The sequence below is a fragment of the Glycine soja genome, chromosome 8 (genome assembly GCF_004193775.1).
Source record: "Glycine soja cultivar W05 chromosome 8, ASM419377v2, whole genome shotgun sequence".
NCBI classification, from domain to species: Eukaryota; Viridiplantae; Streptophyta; class Magnoliopsida; order Fabales; family Fabaceae; genus Glycine; species Glycine soja.
This window is the reverse complement of record NC_041009.1, coordinates 17,280,600-17,299,199: the sequence shown is the minus strand read 5'-3', so window position 1 is coordinate 17,299,199 and position 18,600 is coordinate 17,280,600. Positions and strand designations below refer to the sequence as shown.

Genomic DNA, 18,600 nt, shown 5'->3' with positions numbered 1-18,600 from the left:
TGAAAACTAATTATAAATAGTTAAAATAAGCCTATGAACATTGCAACACATCATATAAAAACATTGCGGTATGAATTTCTAATATGCTAATAAGCCAATTCAATCAAACAAATCAAACGATAAAAAAGTTCATATATATAAATTTGCATTATTAATTACTCTATCACGAAACCTTTTAAGTCAAAATTATTATAGTCTTGTGCCACAAAGGAAACGAATCAAAACTGTGCTCCACGTGCTTCCCCTGCGTTGGCTACCAACGATTCTTCATCTACCGAAAATTCTCCCTAAATAAAAAACCAAAAACCTCTGATTCAATATTATTATTGCTGATTTTCTTGCACAAGGGGTGGGGAGCGTCACTCTTTAATTTTTAAATTTTGGGATCTATTAATAATTTGTATTATCATCGTGTTTTTATGTGTATTAAGAGTTTTATGCATATTAAGATCTAAAAAAAAATAAGGAACGTTACATCTTCTTCAAATATATTTTAATACTTTTTCAATACAAACAACAACAACGCTTTATCCCACTAGGTGGGGTCGACTACATGGATCAACTTCCGCCATAATGTTCTATCAAGTACCATACTTCTATCCAAATCATTAAGTTCGAGATCCTTTTTTATAACCTCTCTTATAGTCTTTTTGGGTCTTCCTCTGCCTCGAATTGTTTGCCTTCTCTCCATCTCACTACAGAGTCTACCGGTCTTCTCTCTACGTGCCCAAACCACCTAAGTCTATTTTCCACCATCTTCTCTACAATAGGCGCTACTCCAACCCTCTCTCTAATAGCTTCGTTTCTAATTTTATCCTGTCGAGTCTTACTACACATCCACCGCAACATCCTCATCTCCGCTACACCTACTTTATTCTCATGTTGGCTCTTGACCGCCCAACATTCTGTTCCGTACAAAATCGCCGGTCTTACCGCAGTCCGATAAAACTTTCCTTTTAGCTTGATCGGTACTTTTGCATCACATAACACCCCCGATGCTTTTCTCCATTTCATCCATCCTGCTTGAATGCGATGATTCACATCCCCTTCAATTTCTTCATCGTGTGACTTGAGGGATAATATGGTCTCCTATTTTAATATTTTTTAAATATTTTATGAAAAAAATAAAATAAAATGAAAGATACATTTCATATATTAAAAAGATAAATTACTTAATATCTTTTATTTTTGACCGAATTACTTAATATCTTTTATTTAGGTTGAATTAATATCTGTGATTCTATAAAGTTTTTAATTAAGTCTTTATAGCAAAAAAAGAAAAACACTTTAAGAAGTCCTAATTAAATCCCTGCATTTAAAAAAACACTTTAATTAAGTTTTATAAAATTTTAAAGGTTAGTTTGTTTAGGCTTAAAATAAATCCTTTTGAAATAAGTGATTTATTTATAAGTGATTTTACAAAAGTATAATGTGTATTTATGTCTGGTTACAATTTTTTTTTAAAAAAAATTAATTAAAAGTGATTATTAACTTGTTTGGGTATGACAAGTGGAGAAGTATTTTTTATTCCAAAATTACATAAAAGATCTTATAAGCACTTACAAAATAAACATATTTGTTAAATAAAAATCCTAAAAATCACTTTTTTTTATACATGCATCATATGCCCATTTTTTTAAAATTAAAAGAGACATTCAAATATGAATAATAGATAAATAAAAACTCAAAATATTATATTTTTTATTAGCCTAACAACCATGTTATTACAATATTTTATTAATAAAATGTTTCCAAATTTTGGTGATTAGCATGTTTTTCCAAATTCCTTGCTCTGTGAGTACTGTCACAATGCATATCAAAGATATATTGTGTCATGCTCATATCATATGTGGTCTAATAAACAAGGGAGAATGAAAGCAAGGGGTATAACAAAAGAATTTGTTGTGAACATTTTCCTTAATAAAATTGAATATTGGATCTCATAAATCACAATTTGTTTGTGGTTCCCCTTCCCCATGTTTTAGAACACACATCAAACAGTCTGTGTGCAAAATCAAATATACTGCATAACAAAATGCAACAAAATGTGAAGCATAATGGAATGGCAAACAAAGTATCATACAAGAAAAAATACATGAATAAATAAATAAATAAAAGTCAGATCCACAAACACAAGTATGTTCGTAGTCATGGGCAGTTAGAAAAATAAACAGAGATCAAGTGAAAATGAGGAATAATCCAGAATCATATCATATTAACAAACAATTAAATTATCCATATTTTTGCAACTATTATAATGTAGAAAGTAAGTTCATTAGCATTTATAGAAGAAGCGATTGAAGTACTACAAGCAAAACAACGAAAATCAAATCAGCGTTGCTTACTTCTTTTTTTACTCGTTGAACTCAAAGTGTTGCTTCTTGTGTTTGCATCTCAAAGAAAGGTGCGTCACGAGGAGGGAGGCGAAGCAAACGCGGTGACGATGAGGGAGGTGACACGACGACAATCTGTAGAGGTGCGTGATGAGGCGCGGTGGGAGGCACAATGACAATCTACAAAGGGGCGGTTTCAATCTGTAGAGGCGCGGTGGGAGGCGATCTCTCACAACATGGAAGGCGAAAATGAAGGTCACACGATAATAAAGGAGAAGAGGTAGGTCACGATCAGATTGTGTTTTGTTTAGGGGTAGTCCTGTCCAAAATTTTCATTAACACACCTCTGTGTGTTTTCCATCCTTGCTTCTGCACTAGCTTATATGGATAAGCTATCCTAAAAGCTATTTTTAGCTTATTTGCAGCTTTGCTTTTTTAAATAAGTTTATACAAACATCTAAAATTTTATAATAAGCATTTTTCTATGAAATAAGTGATTTTTTCTATAAAAAAAAGCCTAACCAAACTCACACTTATTATCAAACCCCCAATCCCACAACTCAGGAAAAAAAAATTCAATCCCACCTTTGAATGAAGTCCATAAAAAATACTAGAACTATTTCACTAATGACTTTATTTGATAAATAAATAAATAAATTTTTTATTATGTATAACTTAAATGGAATACCAACCTTGCACATATATTCATAACTGGCAAATTAAGTAGTATTAATATTATATAAACTGATAATATCAAAATTAGAATTAATAAATATATATTAGTATATTTATTGAATATTTAAATTGAAGTTGATAAATATGAATTAATAATACATATCAAGGATCAAAGTTGCACATCAACTTGATTGTAAATGATTGAACTTTTTATATTGTGTAATGGATCTGAATAACACAAGTAAATTAATATAAAATTTATTGAAATACGATTTTAAATATTATCTATTTTAATATAATTCATTAAAGTGAGTGGTGACAATTGGTGATAATAATAATGAAAATGAGAATAATGACAATAACAATATCAAAAATGGATTCATGAAATAAACATGCTTCCTAAATGTAAAATTACAATGTTTAATTAAACCCTAATTCTTCTTGTACATATATAAGAAATAGAATACTATAGATAATCTCCACCAAGATGCCAAAGTCATTAACAATGGTCACGGGGTATATATTTCTATACTTTATGATTTCATTCTATAGTAAGTCCACATGAACCAATTAAGGGTTTAAATGTATGCAATGCAAGGTTCAAGAAATCGTAAGTTTGTACTTCCTTGTTTAGTCTAGGGGTGCGGGGACCCATGACCCATGGCTGGAAAGGAACCCAAAAATTAAAATAAAAACTATATATATATATATATATATATATATTATTTTATTTTTATAAATAAATTAATATCATTATCTCTTATCATTACTTTTACTTTTAGTTGTTTTTTTTACTTATGTATTACATTCACAAATTTATGTTTAGAGAATTTTTAATTCATTTTGATAGCTCAACATGTGATAGACATATGATAATAGATGTACTTGAAGTTCTAAAACTCAAATTACAAAGGAATTTACTTATATACAATAATTTAAAAATATCCTTATATTATAATTTAAATTATTTATCATAAATCTAAAATATAATTTATATGTTTAAAAATATTTATTTATTATGACTTATAATTATAATTATATAAAAATAAATATTTAACATTTTTAATGTACAAGTTAAAATACTAGTTGAAGCTAAAAGTTATTCACAAAAAAAAGTTGAAACTAAATATATTAATAAAAAAAAATACATGTAGGATTTAACTGAGACAATGGCATTTTGTTGATGATAGATTACATCATACAAATAAATTGAATAAAAAATGTAATATATTTTTTTTTCAATTTTTGTTAAAATTATGTTATTCATTTAATGTAATAAAATATACTTTATTTAATTAAATTATGCATCTATTTTTTAATGTAATATATATTTATATTTTAAACTATTTATATCTAAGGGAGCTTTATTCATTTTTCTCCATGAACCTATAAAATGTACAGACTAGTAATGCGTAAACTATGTACTCGTTAAGGGCAAATGCATCCTAAGCATTAGCAACAATGGAGTTGAAAGTACGGATGTTGTACCCTAGGGATTTAAATTACATAAACTAAATAATTTTGAGTTTTTATCTTGAGTTGAAAATTGTTTGTGATTGCGTTCAAGAAAATAAAAATAAAGACATACAACAATTTCAAGAAAAAAAAAATGTATGAAGAGAAGTGACTCAAAATATGATTTTGCATGTACCGTTTTCCTCCTAATTCCTATTTTAATTAAGAATGATTAGTTATCAATTAATCGCCTAATACCTCTTATTATAATTATCAACCTATGGTTAAGGTATGAGAATACTCTTCCCCCTAAATCAATCATGCATTAGTCATTTGAGATTTAATTTAGGTTTAAGGATGAATAACAAAAGATTTGTAAAAAGGGAATTCTTGCCACCAGTTTGGTCATACAAGTTTTATGAACTTTATCATTCTATATGTTAGTTAATAATGAGAACATGATCACAAAAACGTAATTAACTAATATTAGAGTGATCAATTCTAATATAGAAATAAAAGTGATAAGAAAATTCAATTAACTGAATAACATCAAAGAACTTTATTAAAAAGAGGAACTATAGTACATGGCATACTACATCACAATCCGAGTTCTAAAGGGTTTAGCAAACCATAGTCATAGAATAACTAAACAAAATATAATATTGCATTAGAAATAAAAGAGATCGAAAATCCTTACAAATTTAGACCCCAATTGTTCCCGATGTAGTTCTTCTCTCAGAAGCTTTTGTTGTTTGTAAATAAAATAAAGTATAAGGTATCCAAAAGAGAGGTCCTCATTCCTTATTTATAATATTTTATGGAGACCTTCCTTCTAGCTTTCCCTAATTAAAGAATCAATTATCTTTCAATATTATCTATTAATTAGGATTTAAATATGACATATGATCCAAGTGGATCACGGGTGTACAAAATTATCCCATAACCTTTTTTTCTAGTGTTGGAGTGGCCTTCTTTTACTTCTTCGTTTTTGTCATAGAATATCTACTCTTATGCTCACAACATTCACCTCCTCATTCTTAGGATTAGCTTCAGTTTGGGAAGGAAGTATGCCAGGAGTTCTTTGAGACATAAGAGTGACAAGGTTTGAACCTCTCATTACTCTTAGTTATGTGCTCCATCACTATGTCTTGCAAGGTTGGTCTCCTCTCCTCTTACTTAGGCCTTTGATATGAGGGCCTTTGTACATGTTCTGATTTTGATTTTGCAGGTGAGGAGGCATATACACATTCTGGTTTTGACTCTGACCTTGCTTCTGATCTCTCTATTCTTTCCAAGAGAAGTTTAGGTGATCTTTCCACCCTTGGTTATGGGTATTAGAGTAGGGGTCATAACCCATACTCTTTCCAACAACATAGTTCACTTATTCTAGGGCCTAGGTGTTTGGGCAATCTCCAACCACATGTCTTGTCTCCCCACACTCCTTACAAACAAGAGGTAAGGGTGTGAGTGTCATTATCTGCATCTAAGCCTTCATCATAATCTCCTTCTGCTTGGCCAACATATCCATCTTTTATTTAAGAGAAGAACCAGATGAATTAGCTTTCACTTGGTGAACCCTAGAGGATCTTCTGAGAATTCTTCTGTCACCCATGCCATTGTAAGCATTAGAGGCCATAGCCTCAATAATCTTTATTGATGCATCAGTCAACTTATGCATGAGGTTTCCCTCGGTTGCAACATCCAGGCATGATTGATTGTGTTGTGATAGTCCTCCATAAAAGATGTGGACTAGCATCTATGGTGGGTAGCGATGAAGAGGGCAACTTTTTTGTAGCCCCTTGAACCATTCCCAGGCTTCAGAAAATGACTCATGCTTAAATTGGGCGAAGTTCCCAATCTCTCGGATTAGCTGATAATTGTTGTGCATAAGTATATTTTGTAATTAAGTCACATAGAAATTATCGGATTTCCCCTCTTTTATTGCTTTTTTTTTTTTTGTGCGAATCATTAGGATTTTGACATCTTCTGAGTTTTTGTCCAGTAGGCACTTAAACTGGTAAATTTATACTATTTTGGTGGTGTATTTTTTTTTTTTGTAGAAACATAGAAGAAGGCATGAAAGAGAGTTGAAGACCTGGAGACTCTCACTTAGCGCGACACGGTCGCTCAGTGGGCAGCCCTCGCTTAGCGCAAAGAAGCCACCTGGGGAAGTTAGATGTCACATGAAGGTGCACTTAGCATGTAGCCACTTACTCTTCGCTTAGCACGAGGTCGCGAAAAATAGAACTGAACTGCATTTTAAGTGAGGAAAAAGGAGGGAACATGGCATTTATTCTTCCCCACACTGAAGACAGACTAGGACACATCCAAGGAGAGAAAAATCATCCAATGAGAGTCATTCCTTCCCTTCATCTCTATTTTCCCTTCATTCTTTTCCACCACCTTCACCCTTTTTGTAATTTTAAGCCTCTCATGACAATGAGAGACTAAACCATCCATTATTGGGAGCTTAACAACTAAACACTCTTGATGTAATGATTCTTATCATCTATTTAATGTTATTTCAATTTCATTGTCTCTTTTCTGTGCTTATTTTCATTGATTGTGGTTTGGTCATCCATATTCATGCTATGTTTTAGGGTTTAGGCATTGGAAAATGTTTATCTCTTAAGAATTGGAATAGAGCATTTAAATAATTCATCTCTAAGGATAGAATGATGTTATTTAGCCTATTTTATGTATCTCTGTTTATAATGCAATTTAGCTAGTTTATCTCTTAAGGGATTAGGGGAGAAATTAGGTAAATTAGGTTCTTTCGTGTGAAAAATCATAACTAGAGTATATGAGTAGATGTAGGTGATAATTGTAATAATATTGAATAGAGAAAAATCATTAACATTGCATCAAGAGTAGTTTTGGTAGGCTAAGCCCCAACATATTCATATTTTGCATCAATCGTCGCTTCACCGTTTCGAGTGTTTGTTTTTCTCGCCTTGCACATGCTAGCTAATTAGTTTAATTTTATGTCGATTTACTTTTAATGTCACATGTTACCAATAGTTTAATCAACTCATCAATTGCTTGAAATTGGATATACACAAACTCCGAGTATAGTCAAAGTTTCTGTGGACTCGACACTCGGACTTCCATTTTAATTTACTGCTTGAACGAATTGGTGCACTTGTCAATGAGTTAACATTAGCTACACAGACTTTGTTGTAGGGGAGAATTTCTTCAAGAATGCTAGTGAGCACCTATCCCAAGTGATAATGCTCCTACTCGACCAGCCACCGAGCCAATTTTTAGCCTTCCCCCCTAATGAGAATGGGAAGGCAGCCAATCTGATGTAGTCAGGAGCATTGACATGGCTCTTCACGTGTCTATGAGTCTCATGAACTTCCTTTAATGGACCACAGGGTCTTCCAACGGTAGGCCATGAAACTGTATCCTCTCAATCATGTTGATCAGCCTATGCCTTTGCTCACAGTGTTGGTCTCCCATATTAGGGAGTTGTATGGCTGTAGTGATTCCCACACAAGGGGTGAGGTAATCCTAGAGGGTGGGCTCCTATTCTCCATTGACGACCATTTTCCTTCTCCTTGTTTCAACGTTATTCCTGTGATAGACTTTTTCGATTTCAGGGTCATACTCAGCAATTTCACCCCTCTGAGATCGAGTTAGCATAAACTATCTAACAAAAAAAATGATTAAAACAAACTCACAAAAAATGATAGAAAAAAAATTAAAATTGTAATAAAAATTCAGAATATAAACAAAGATTAAATAGAACAAAATAGAAACAGAAAAAAAATAAAGATAGTAAAAATAAAATATATGAACAAAAATTATTTAATTGATACAAATTAAAATTATCTAGGAACTCCACAACCAACAATAGTAAACTAGAAAGTTCAGATATTGTACCCTATAGACTAGCTAGAGACTAGTTATGCTCCCAAATAATTTAAATTGCATAAACTAAATAATTTTGGATTTTTATCTTGAGTTGGAGATTGTTTGTGTTTGAGTTCAAGAAAATAAAAATAAAGACAAACAATAGTTCCAAAAAAAGATATGTATGTAGAGAAGTCACTCAAATTATAATTTCGCATGTACCATTTTTCTCCTAATTCCTATTTTAATTAAGAACTCTCAGTTATCAATTAATCGCCTAATACCTCTTATTTTAATTATCATCTTACGGTTAAGGTTTGAGAATACTCTTCCCCCTAAAAAGAGGAACTAGAGTACATGGGTATGGCTACATCACAATTCGAGTTATAAGGGGTTTAACCAACCATAATCATAGAACAACTAAACAAAATATAATATTGCATTAGAAATAAAAGAGATAAAAAACCCTTACAATTTAAACCGCAATTTTTCCGGGTGTAGCTCTCCTCTCAAAAGAACTTCTTGTTCATAACTAAAATAAAGCATAAGATATTCAAAAGAGAGGTCCTAATTTCTTATTTATAATATTTTGCGGAGGCTTTCCTTCTATCTTTCCTTAATTAAAGAATCAATTTTCTCTTAACCTTTTTCATTAATTAAAATTTAATTCTGACATGTGATCCAAGTGGACCACAGACATATAAAATTACACGATTGTATCAAATTAACATGACCTTGGTCATCTGATTGGCTCCAAAAATCTAAGATTTTTAATTCTTTTCTATATAAAACCTCTCAAGCATTTATCTTTCACAAAATGAGTTTTGTCAAATAAAATATATCAAAATACATAAATATATCATGAAAACTCACATTAAAATATAATCAATTATGAATTTATCAAGTAGGCTTGAGTGTGTTGTCACCCATCCTATGTTAAAATAATCCTAATAGAGCTATCACTTGTGAATAGAGTGAAGTAGAAGCTTTTAGAAGAAAATAATAGAAGAAATATTTTATAATTTCTAATATGGCATAGTTCGCCAAAACTTAATAGCAATAGCATAGTAACAGGGGTCAAACACAATGCAAATATCAAGTTGGTAACCACAACACAAGGGGAATAAAACACTACACAAAGGGACAACCCCAAACACTCATACAATCACGCGCAGCAGTAAACATACCCATGTTAATCTAACAAATGGGCACCCAGTGAAAAAAAAAACCCTTCACAACCTATATTTAACCCCTCAAGCTCATAGTTTTATCTTTTTGGTATCATTCATAGTTTAAGTATACTCTTTCAAGGGACGTTCTAATTCTTTTTCTTCTGATATATAGTCTAAACTGTCTTCTTCAGCCACTGATGTCTCATCATTGCTTTCTACAGCTAGAAGGCTTCTGAGCATTTCACTGTTCTCTATGTGATAAAATTTATCTTTAGATTCTCCCTTCAGTAGCTCTACCACGTCAAGCATGGTCGGTCTCTTCTCAGGTAGATCCTGAGCACACATAAGTGCAACTAAAACAACCCTTTTAAGCTCTCCCTCCACATAGTTCCCATTCAGTCTTGGATCAGCAATTTCACTAAATTTCTTCTCACAAACCAAAGGCAATGCCCAATCAACTATCGATCGCCTCACCGTCGAATTAAGCTTTTCAATTGGTCTCTTGCCACTGGCAAGTTCTAGAAGGAGAATGCCAAAACTGTAGACATCACAACTCTCATTTGCTTTTCCTAACATGGCATATTCTGGTGCAAGGTAGCCCAGGGTACCCTTAACTTTTGTAGTCACATGCGTTGCCCCGTCAGGGATCAACTTAGCAAACCCGAAATCAGCAACACGAGCACGGAAATCAGAATCCAGCAACACGTTGCTTGCTTTAATATCCCTGTGGATGATATGCGGTGTTGCTTGGTGATGAAGATACCTGAAAGTAATAAGATATATGGACAATGTAATGATAGTGGAAGAATTTCACAAGAAAAGTCAAATTACTAGTACTCACACAATTCCTTCAGCAGAACCAATTGCAATATTCATACGCCGATTCCAATCAAGAAGGCATTCGAATGAGTGATGTCCATGAAGATGAGAGTGGAGGCTCAAATTTTGCATATATTCGTATACAATTAACCGTTCCTGTCCTTCAGCACAGTAGCCACGGAGACTGAGAAGATTCTTGTGTCGTATTCTTGCCAATATTTCAAGTTCAACGGTAAATTCCGTCTCTGCTATGTTGCTCCAAACTTTCAATCTTTTCACTGCAATCTGAATGGCAAGATTTTTTAAACAATAAAATGGTTGGTTATACAGCCATGCTATTTGTCTGCCATGAACATATTTCGGTAGATTCAATTCTCAAACGCTAGATAAAATGTTTTTTTTATTCATAGGAATCGAAGATGGCAGGGAGGAGTTTTTAATATCCACACACCTTGCTCAACCAACTCAGGTAGACCCCTTTGGTTAGATAAAATGTTTTGAATAGAGGATTTTGGCTTTTTTCAGCATTAGCTCAAGACTTTTGATCACATTCTTTAAAAATCACATCACAAGGTCAAATCAAATCCTACAAGTCTTGAGAACAATCCATTAAGGAACATAAATCAAACTCACTCTCTTCTATAATATACAGTCAATGGCTATTTTCGTTCAATCTAATGCTATTGCTAGGACTAGAAATGAATATTAAAAATTCTTATCAAATGGAAGGTATCATATTACTTAGGTTCACTCACAATCATGATAAGAAAACTGCTGTGCTTATATTGAAAGATTGCCGCAACAGAAAATAGAAACCACTGGAGGAGGGGTTCAGTATCTGCTTCCCTCTCATTCAACCCCAATTTGATTGAAAGAATAATATTCTTGGACATGGATCTCTCACTAGTCAATTCTTATACAGCATCAATGAAAGACTTGTCATTACTAATTGTCAAGTAAGACTTAGAACGATATAGGAAATTCTGTAAGATGTTTCAAACTATCAATGCGGACCCCACGAAGCCATTAAGAATGTAAAATGGCCATAATAACTGATGAAGAGAAATGGATTTTATACAATCTTTTACCAGTGTCATTCACAAATGATACGGCTAATGAACTCTACTCTGTTCCAAAATGTATATGCCAGCCACAAATTCATTGTGCTGAATTACTAATTCTTTGTAGTTTATATGTTGTGAGAAACATATTCACATTATTAATAGTGATTGCTTCCTTGGATACATAGATTATCCAGGTACTAAACATTTACAATATGAAAGAAGGCAAAATGAGCAGATATTACTTCATTAAAGTAGATAAAAGGAAATGATAGTGTGATGAACGTAATGCTTTGATGGCACGGATATCAAATCAATTTCAATCTTCTGAGTCTAAGCAAGGATGGAAACTGGAAAGGGTATAACAAGGAATGGGAATAATCATGTGACTGTACTAGATCTGTCTATGTATGTCTTAATTGAATAGAACATATGTATGAGAAAACTCATTCATATAGTTCCCCATTTTCAAAAATATGAAGTTTCGGTGAAAATAAGAGACGATCCAAATATGTTACTAAGTAAAAGGTAAATACTCATTTTGGTGTTCCAAAGATGAAAAATTTAAATTTAGTAATGAATGTGCAAAAAGTGCAATGTATTCGTCTTGTTAAATTTGTGAGACCATTTTGTCATTAAGTTTAAATTTAGTCTCGAATATGCAAAAATTGTAACATATTAGTTTTTTGGTTAAATTTGTGAGATCATTTTATCATTAAATTGTAATGTTTAAGAATTAATTTAATAATATTTTATATTTTTTGAGGATCAATTTGACGATCATTTATATTTTTTGAGTATCAATTTAACATTAAATTACAAAATAATGACAAAGATTAATTTATGTTAAAATATCTGTAAAATCAATTTATCACATTTTTTTTACCAAAGATTAAATTCAAATTTTTTGATCGTGAATGTAACACTAGATCACCCCACCACGGCTAAAATGAGGAAGAATAACCATGGAAGACACAGAATGCAGCTGATTTGACAAGATGCGTAACAGTGAGAATAAGTAAATAAATAAAAATTATAGTCGTACTTGCGATCCATCCCAAAGTTGGCCCCAGTACGCACTGCCGAAGCTCCCTTCTCCAAGCTTGTTATCATAGTTGAAATTATTTGTGGCAGAGTGTAATTCCTTCAAAGAAAACACCCGCCATGTTGGTAGTTCTTTCCCTCGCCTTCTGCTGCATGTATTCAGTAAAAAAATAAATGAAAAGTATAATCGAGTTTGAGACCAAAGTTTGAATATAAAAAAATGGTCTTTTAGAACTCTGCAAGTACAGGATCAATCAATGAAACATACACCTTGGTATGCTCACAACAGTTAATCATGCATAATGCTCAAAACTTCTCCCTCAATTTTGCCTGTAGAGTTGTACCTAACAAACTTAACTAACCCTTAATGGATCCTTCTTACTATGCAAAAATTAAGCACTCAAACTTGAAGTCATACAACACAAACATCTAATCCAACAAAACAAAAACAATAGAGTAAAAAAAAAAAGTTAACAAAAGATTCATGAGTTATTGTCATACCGAGTGGAAACTTTTCCGCAACAAAACCAAAAAGCCATAACCTTTCCACCAATCAGCCCTACCTTGTCCTTTGTCTCTACCTTGCCAATCAAACCCAGAAAAAGGTGAACAAAAGCAAAACTTGAAACCCACCCACCAAACCAAACAGGTGTTGTTGTTGTTCTTTTAAACTGGGAGTTGTTTCCTTTGGATATGGTTTGAAACAGGTGTTGTTGTAGCTTGTTTCAGCGTGAAGGCAAATAAATGAACATGTGTGGCAACAAAGATAAGAGGGATGAGGAAATGGGAAGTGAAAGCATGATGACGATGATGCAAAAAGTGATGTTAAGTTAAGAAAGTGGTAACAGGTAACACAGCTTTCTGTGCTGTTTAATGGAAGTTAAAGGCTTGTTACTCCTCTCCGTCCTTGTCATGCTGAACTCCAGTTGTTGCCATATTTATTGTTTTTTAATTTTTAAATAAAACAAAACATGCATGGCCCCCATTTTTTTTTAAATTTTAATTGTGTTTTGGGGGGAAATTAATTGACTAATCAATGCCAGTTTATGAGTTGTTGCTGTTCTAGATTGTAACGCTTCTTAGGATAATAAATGAAAAAAAAGGAAGAAATAAAAAAGAGGAAAAATAAGTTTGTTTTTTAAATAAATAAAAATAAAAAATATAGATAAATTTTTCTTTATTTATTTTAATAAGTAAAAATAGAAAATAAAAAAATTAGAAAAAAAGATTTTATAATGATTAAAATATAAATTTAACTTATTAAATAGTGAAATTCATCAAAAATACAAAACTCAAGATTTCCACTTTTTGAAATTTAAAACTTCAAATTTCATAAAAAAAAAATCTAGGTTTTGAATATTTAAAATCATTTTTACATCTTAAATGCATCATAAATTTCAAAATAGATGACTGGAAAATGAGAATTTTTTTTTTACTTTAAAATAACAAATAGAAGATTTAATTATAACAATATAAAAAAGTAAAGATAAAATTTGAGTTGAAAACGAATTAACATTTGAATCTTTATTAAAAAAACACAGCCTTATTCAATATTTAATCTAACCTTCTACAAAAGGATACAGGTGTGGTTCATAAAAAACCCTTCTACAAAAGGACACTTACGAAAAAATAGTTAAAAAATCATTGAAATATCAAGATCACAATATAGAGGGAGAGACTTATATTAGTGCAATTACTGACAAAATAAATGAATTTAATTAGGATTGGAGAGAAGTCATGTTACATATAATGGGCATCAAGCATTAATCCTGTGGTCATTTTATATATTTTTTTATTCATTCATTTTTTTTTTTCTATTATTCATTGTGGTTATCTGTAATATATAATAAGTTATTTTTTTTTAGTTTGAGTTTCAATCCCAAGGTATAAAAAAGAGAAGAAAAGAAAAGAGAAAATATGATTTTCCTCCTATCGATATCTTTGGAAACTTGAAAACTCTTTGAAGCTTTGAAGAATACATTCTTTTCTTTCTACCGAAAACGGAATAAATTATTCTTATCACATTACGTGCTGATGTGATTTTTTTAAAATATAATACTTAATTTTGGAAGAATTTTGTTTTTGGTCTGTACAAAATTGAGAACTTTCTAATTAGAAATCTATCCAAGCTATTACTCATGCATTTTTTTTTCTGGATTTAATCGACTGTGGATTCCTTGCTTTATCTTACTTTACAAATTTGCTACTATAGTTTTTATTTATAGCCTTTGAGATGTATGGCCCAATCATTTTGTTACTTAATAGTTAATACATGTATTAAATGAACACTTAAATTGTTTAGTTGTAGATAGAGAGAGAGGGTAGTTAAAGCAAATTAAATCAATTGAGGGCTACCAAGGTTTGGTCCAGCAAGAAGAAACCCGAACCTGCATGCGAAGCGATATTCTGTTTTTCTTTTGCTCTCTTCTGTTTTGTGCAATTTTGCATGCTTGTTTTTAGTTGTTTTTAACTCCTAAAATTCACACTTCATCTTGTGTTTTATTGTGTCTTAGGAATATTTTTTTAAAAAAATATTATCCTGTTACAAATAAAGTAAATTACTTATCATTATTATGTCAACAACTTCGTAATAATATTATTATTAGAAAAAAATTACTTATCAAATTTGTGTGCTATGCAAGATCCTATATTTTTTTTTGTATAATTTACACAAGATCATTAGCATATGAAAATAAACTCTTGTTTAACTTTTGTGTATAAAGGGAATTGTACATATTAAAAAGATTTAAATACATTTTTTGTTTATATAATTTAATATTTTTTATTTTACTGTGATTTGTTTTGTTTTTTTCCTTAAAGTACTTCAAATGATATTTTTTTTCATTGTTCAAAGCTTTTTTTTACTGTTTAAAGCACTATTTAGAATATTTTAGGATAAAAAATAAAATAATATATTTTACAAGAACTAAAAAAAATTATAAGAAAATGAAGACCAAAAATATATTTGAGCGGATTAAAATTTCTTCTTTTTTATTATCTCTGCACCCCTAACTTCAGGATCTATATATAATTCTACATGCTCTGGATATCATTGCCAGCTAAAGAAGATGAAAATCTTAGGCTGTGGATAACCAGATTTTCAGAGGAGGGTATTTCGGTATTTCCATGTTTAGAATATTAGCCACCTGTTGCTGATCAGTTGAACTACTAAAAAAGCCTCTGAAAAAGTCATATCTAATCCTAAAATGGAGTTTCAACCTTCAACTAGTTTTCCCATGATCAGATTTTGACATTCTATAATGATTAATGACAAAGACACACTAACACCTGGTGCAGATTGCTCAGCATTCAGCAATATTTGGTTTTTTATGCTTTACACTGCCACATTACACATTAACACACTTGTTTAAGAAGTTAAAAAAACTAATTAGAAGTTCTACACAGGACACACTTACAAACTTTCAAGTCCTTAATTATAGGATAGATCACATGAGGGAAAACTACAAAAGTGCACTTGGAAATCTTTTATTTTCCACCCTCGATTTCTTTTGGCCTATGACATGGGGGATAACAGAATAACCGTTATTTCCTTTGAAGATAAAATTCAAACATATGCCGACATTTTTTCTTAGAAGATGGACAACTGAAATTTGAATGATAATTACAGTGTATTAAATTGACAACATTAAGTTGGACTAACACATTAAGGTGATCTGCACCAGACAATAAAATGTGATCTTATAGCTCATAACATGTGTTTTGGCCTATGGGATGGGTATATATATATATATATATATATATATATATATATATATATATATATATATATATATATATATATTATCTCCAAGAATCAAAGAAAAGCATCGAGAATTTATAATATTTCACATATCATATCCCACCATTAAAGTTAGACTTTCTTAATTCTGGAATAGGTACATTGTTCTAATAGAAGTGCGGGGTCAGCTATTGTTTGCTAGTTCAGACGACTCACTGACCTATTCTGACCATGGTGGCAATTTCCAAACTTTGGTTTTGTTTTTCTGCAGCATCAATAAAAAAACATTAGTCACTGATTACTTGAGCATTCATTTCCATCACACATGACTAAAGCAAATAAATCAAACCAAAGAGGGTGAGATGCATCAATTCTTCCGTACTTTGCTTTTATGGACTCAACTTAGGCTCAATCTACCTCACTTAACTTTATAATTCATACCAAGAAGCTAATCGAAGATAACAACCAGTGTTAAAGTTGTACAAATAAGTTCTTGAACCCAAGATAACCGCCTATAAAGGGTTTTGGACCCGTGACATTGACGTTAGTAACACTACATATATTTGAAACGTCACTACCAACTATCAACAATTATTGGTTTGAGTGGTAATGATTTCCTTAAGCAAGAATCTTGAATTTAACTCTTGTGGATAGAAAAAAAAATTGGGAGAAAAGAATCTCATTAAAGATGACCAGATTTTCTTAGGAAGATTAATTATCTATAAAATATTTGAAATGCCACTGTTACAAATATACACATTTATTATAATATCTTTTAAGTGGAGTTCTTTGTTAAGTTAGTCATCAGAATCTCTGCAGGTAGCCACACCATTTTTTTTGCAAATTGAAATTGTAGAGTTCAGGTCAAGTTAATCTCATATCAAGAACAGAAACTTATTCAACAGTCTGGGCCACCAGACAACTAAGTCCGAATCATCATATGCCACGCTTCATACCAAACATTTGCTTAATCTCCCTCAACTCAATTCAAGTTAACCACATCTTTTGAGTCTTTGCATGTTCATAAATGTCTTTTTTTTTAACGGGAAAGTAATTGGGTGATGGAAATGTTCAACTAAAGCCATAATCAGAATGTCTTCAACAAGAAATTACCAAGATGACTCATCATGTGTCCATAGTTCCAACCAATTTTTGCATGACATGTATTCAAATTTTTAATTACAGAGAACTAACAGGACTCGTGGTCTTTCTAGACTATTTAATAGTTTCTCTTCCTCAACACAGGTTGAATGATTGTGGGCCTAACTGTCTAAGGTGATTCTGCTGATATCTTCCAACGGTGTGTCAGAAATAGGTGCATGATTTTCAAATCAATAGCGCTCATAACTTCCCCGTGACACAAATAAGAGATGTTTAGATGACTTGGTGTATCTACCTGCCTGGTTGGCATGTTTTTCACTTTTTTAGTGATTTAAAGATGTTAAAACGTAATCCCCACCTTAGTGGTGAGTTAGGGTAACGTGATTTCGATTTTGCTATTTGTAAATAACCACTCCCCTGGATCCAAAAGTAAAGCTTGCACTGTACTAACCGAACCTTAACCAGTTCGACCTAATGATGGAACTAGGAACCCACACCATCCTAGTGCTACAAATTTCCACTGACCCAAATAATTATAATATTATTAAAAGTTTAAAACATTTTTTTTTTGTTCTCAGCAAGCATTGTTGGTGTGTGTTTGGTTTTAGGTTAGGAAATTGATTATGAGTACAAAATTAATTTTAGATCAATTTTTATATGTTTGATTTCACTCTAGAAAATATTTTAAATTTGATTATGAGTTAAAAATAACTTTGATAGTTTAGATAAGATAAAAAAAATTCAATATAAATCACGTCACTTATCAATTTTGTAAAATCAATTTTATCAATCCTCCTCGTATAATGAAGCAGACAGGTCCTGTTTTTTTTGTTGGATTCTCTTTTCTTTATTATGTACAGATAAAATATTATGAAATAAGTCTAAACTGTCTTCAACGGACTTCTGAAAATTTATCTTTAGATTCTCCCTTCAGTAGCTCTACCACATCAAGCATGGTTTGTCTCTTCCCAGATAGAACCTGAGCACATACAAGTGCAACTAATTAACGCAACTCTTCTAAGCTCTTCCTCCACATAGTTACCATTTAGTCTTGGATCAGCAAGTTCACTGAATTTCTTCTTACAAACCAATGGCAACGCCCAATCAACTATTGATTGCTTCACCGTGGAACTAAGCTTTACAACCGGTCTTCTGCCACTGGCAAGTTCTAGAAGGAAAATACCGAAACTGTAGACATCATCATATTTTGAATGGAAAATTTCTAGAAACAATAAAATGGTTATACGGGTATGCTATTTATCTGTCATCGGTAGCTTCAATTCTCAAGCACTAGATAAAATGTTTTGAATAGAGGTGTTTGCAGCATGAGCCCCTGAAACATCTGA

At 31.6% G+C, this 18,600-nt stretch overlaps 1 protein-coding gene and 1 long non-coding RNA gene across 3 annotated transcripts; both read right to left on the bottom strand.

Moving 5' to 3' along the window:
* Positions 1-110: 110 nt before the first annotated feature.
* Positions 111-2,720, bottom strand: LOC114424637. Its single transcript, XR_003669044.1, has 2 exons — positions 2,346-2,720; positions 111-287 (listed from the first exon to the last, which is right to left on the bottom strand). It is a non-coding gene; the product is annotated as an uncharacterized LOC114424637 (long non-coding RNA).
* A 6,590-nt stretch (positions 2,721-9,310) lies between these two features.
* On the bottom strand, positions 9,311-13,324 carry LOC114423899 (PTI1-like tyrosine-protein kinase At3g15890). Of its 2 annotated transcripts, none has more exons than XM_028390810.1 (4): positions 12,916-13,324; positions 12,416-12,560; positions 10,332-10,594; positions 9,311-10,253 (listed from the first exon to the last, which is right to left on the bottom strand). In XM_028390810.1, exons 1-4 carry the CDS (start codon positions 12,951-12,953, stop codon positions 9,611-9,613), a joined length of 1,089 nt encoding a protein of 362 aa, XP_028246611.1. In that variant the 5' UTR covers positions 12,954-13,324; the 3' UTR covers positions 9,311-9,610. The 2 variants fall into 2 exon arrangements, with proteins under 2 accessions (XP_028246611.1, XP_028246610.1); XM_028390809.1 differs by having other exon boundaries at positions 9,319-10,253; positions 12,416-12,563.
* Positions 13,325-18,600: the final 5,276 nt, after the last annotated feature.

Coding starts and splice junctions, on each gene's coding strand:
- LOC114423899 (XM_028390809.1), bottom strand. CDS start 12,953: ATGGCTTTTTGGTTTTGTTGCGGAAAAGTTTCCACTCG. Junction 10,595..12,415: donor AACTTTGGGATGGATCGCAA/GTACGACTATAA, acceptor CTTGCCATTCAG/ATTGCAGTGAAAAGATTGAA. Junction 10,254..10,331: donor GGTTCTGCTGAAGGAATTGT/GTGAGTACTAGT, acceptor TATTACTTTCAG/GTATCTTCATCACCAAGCAA.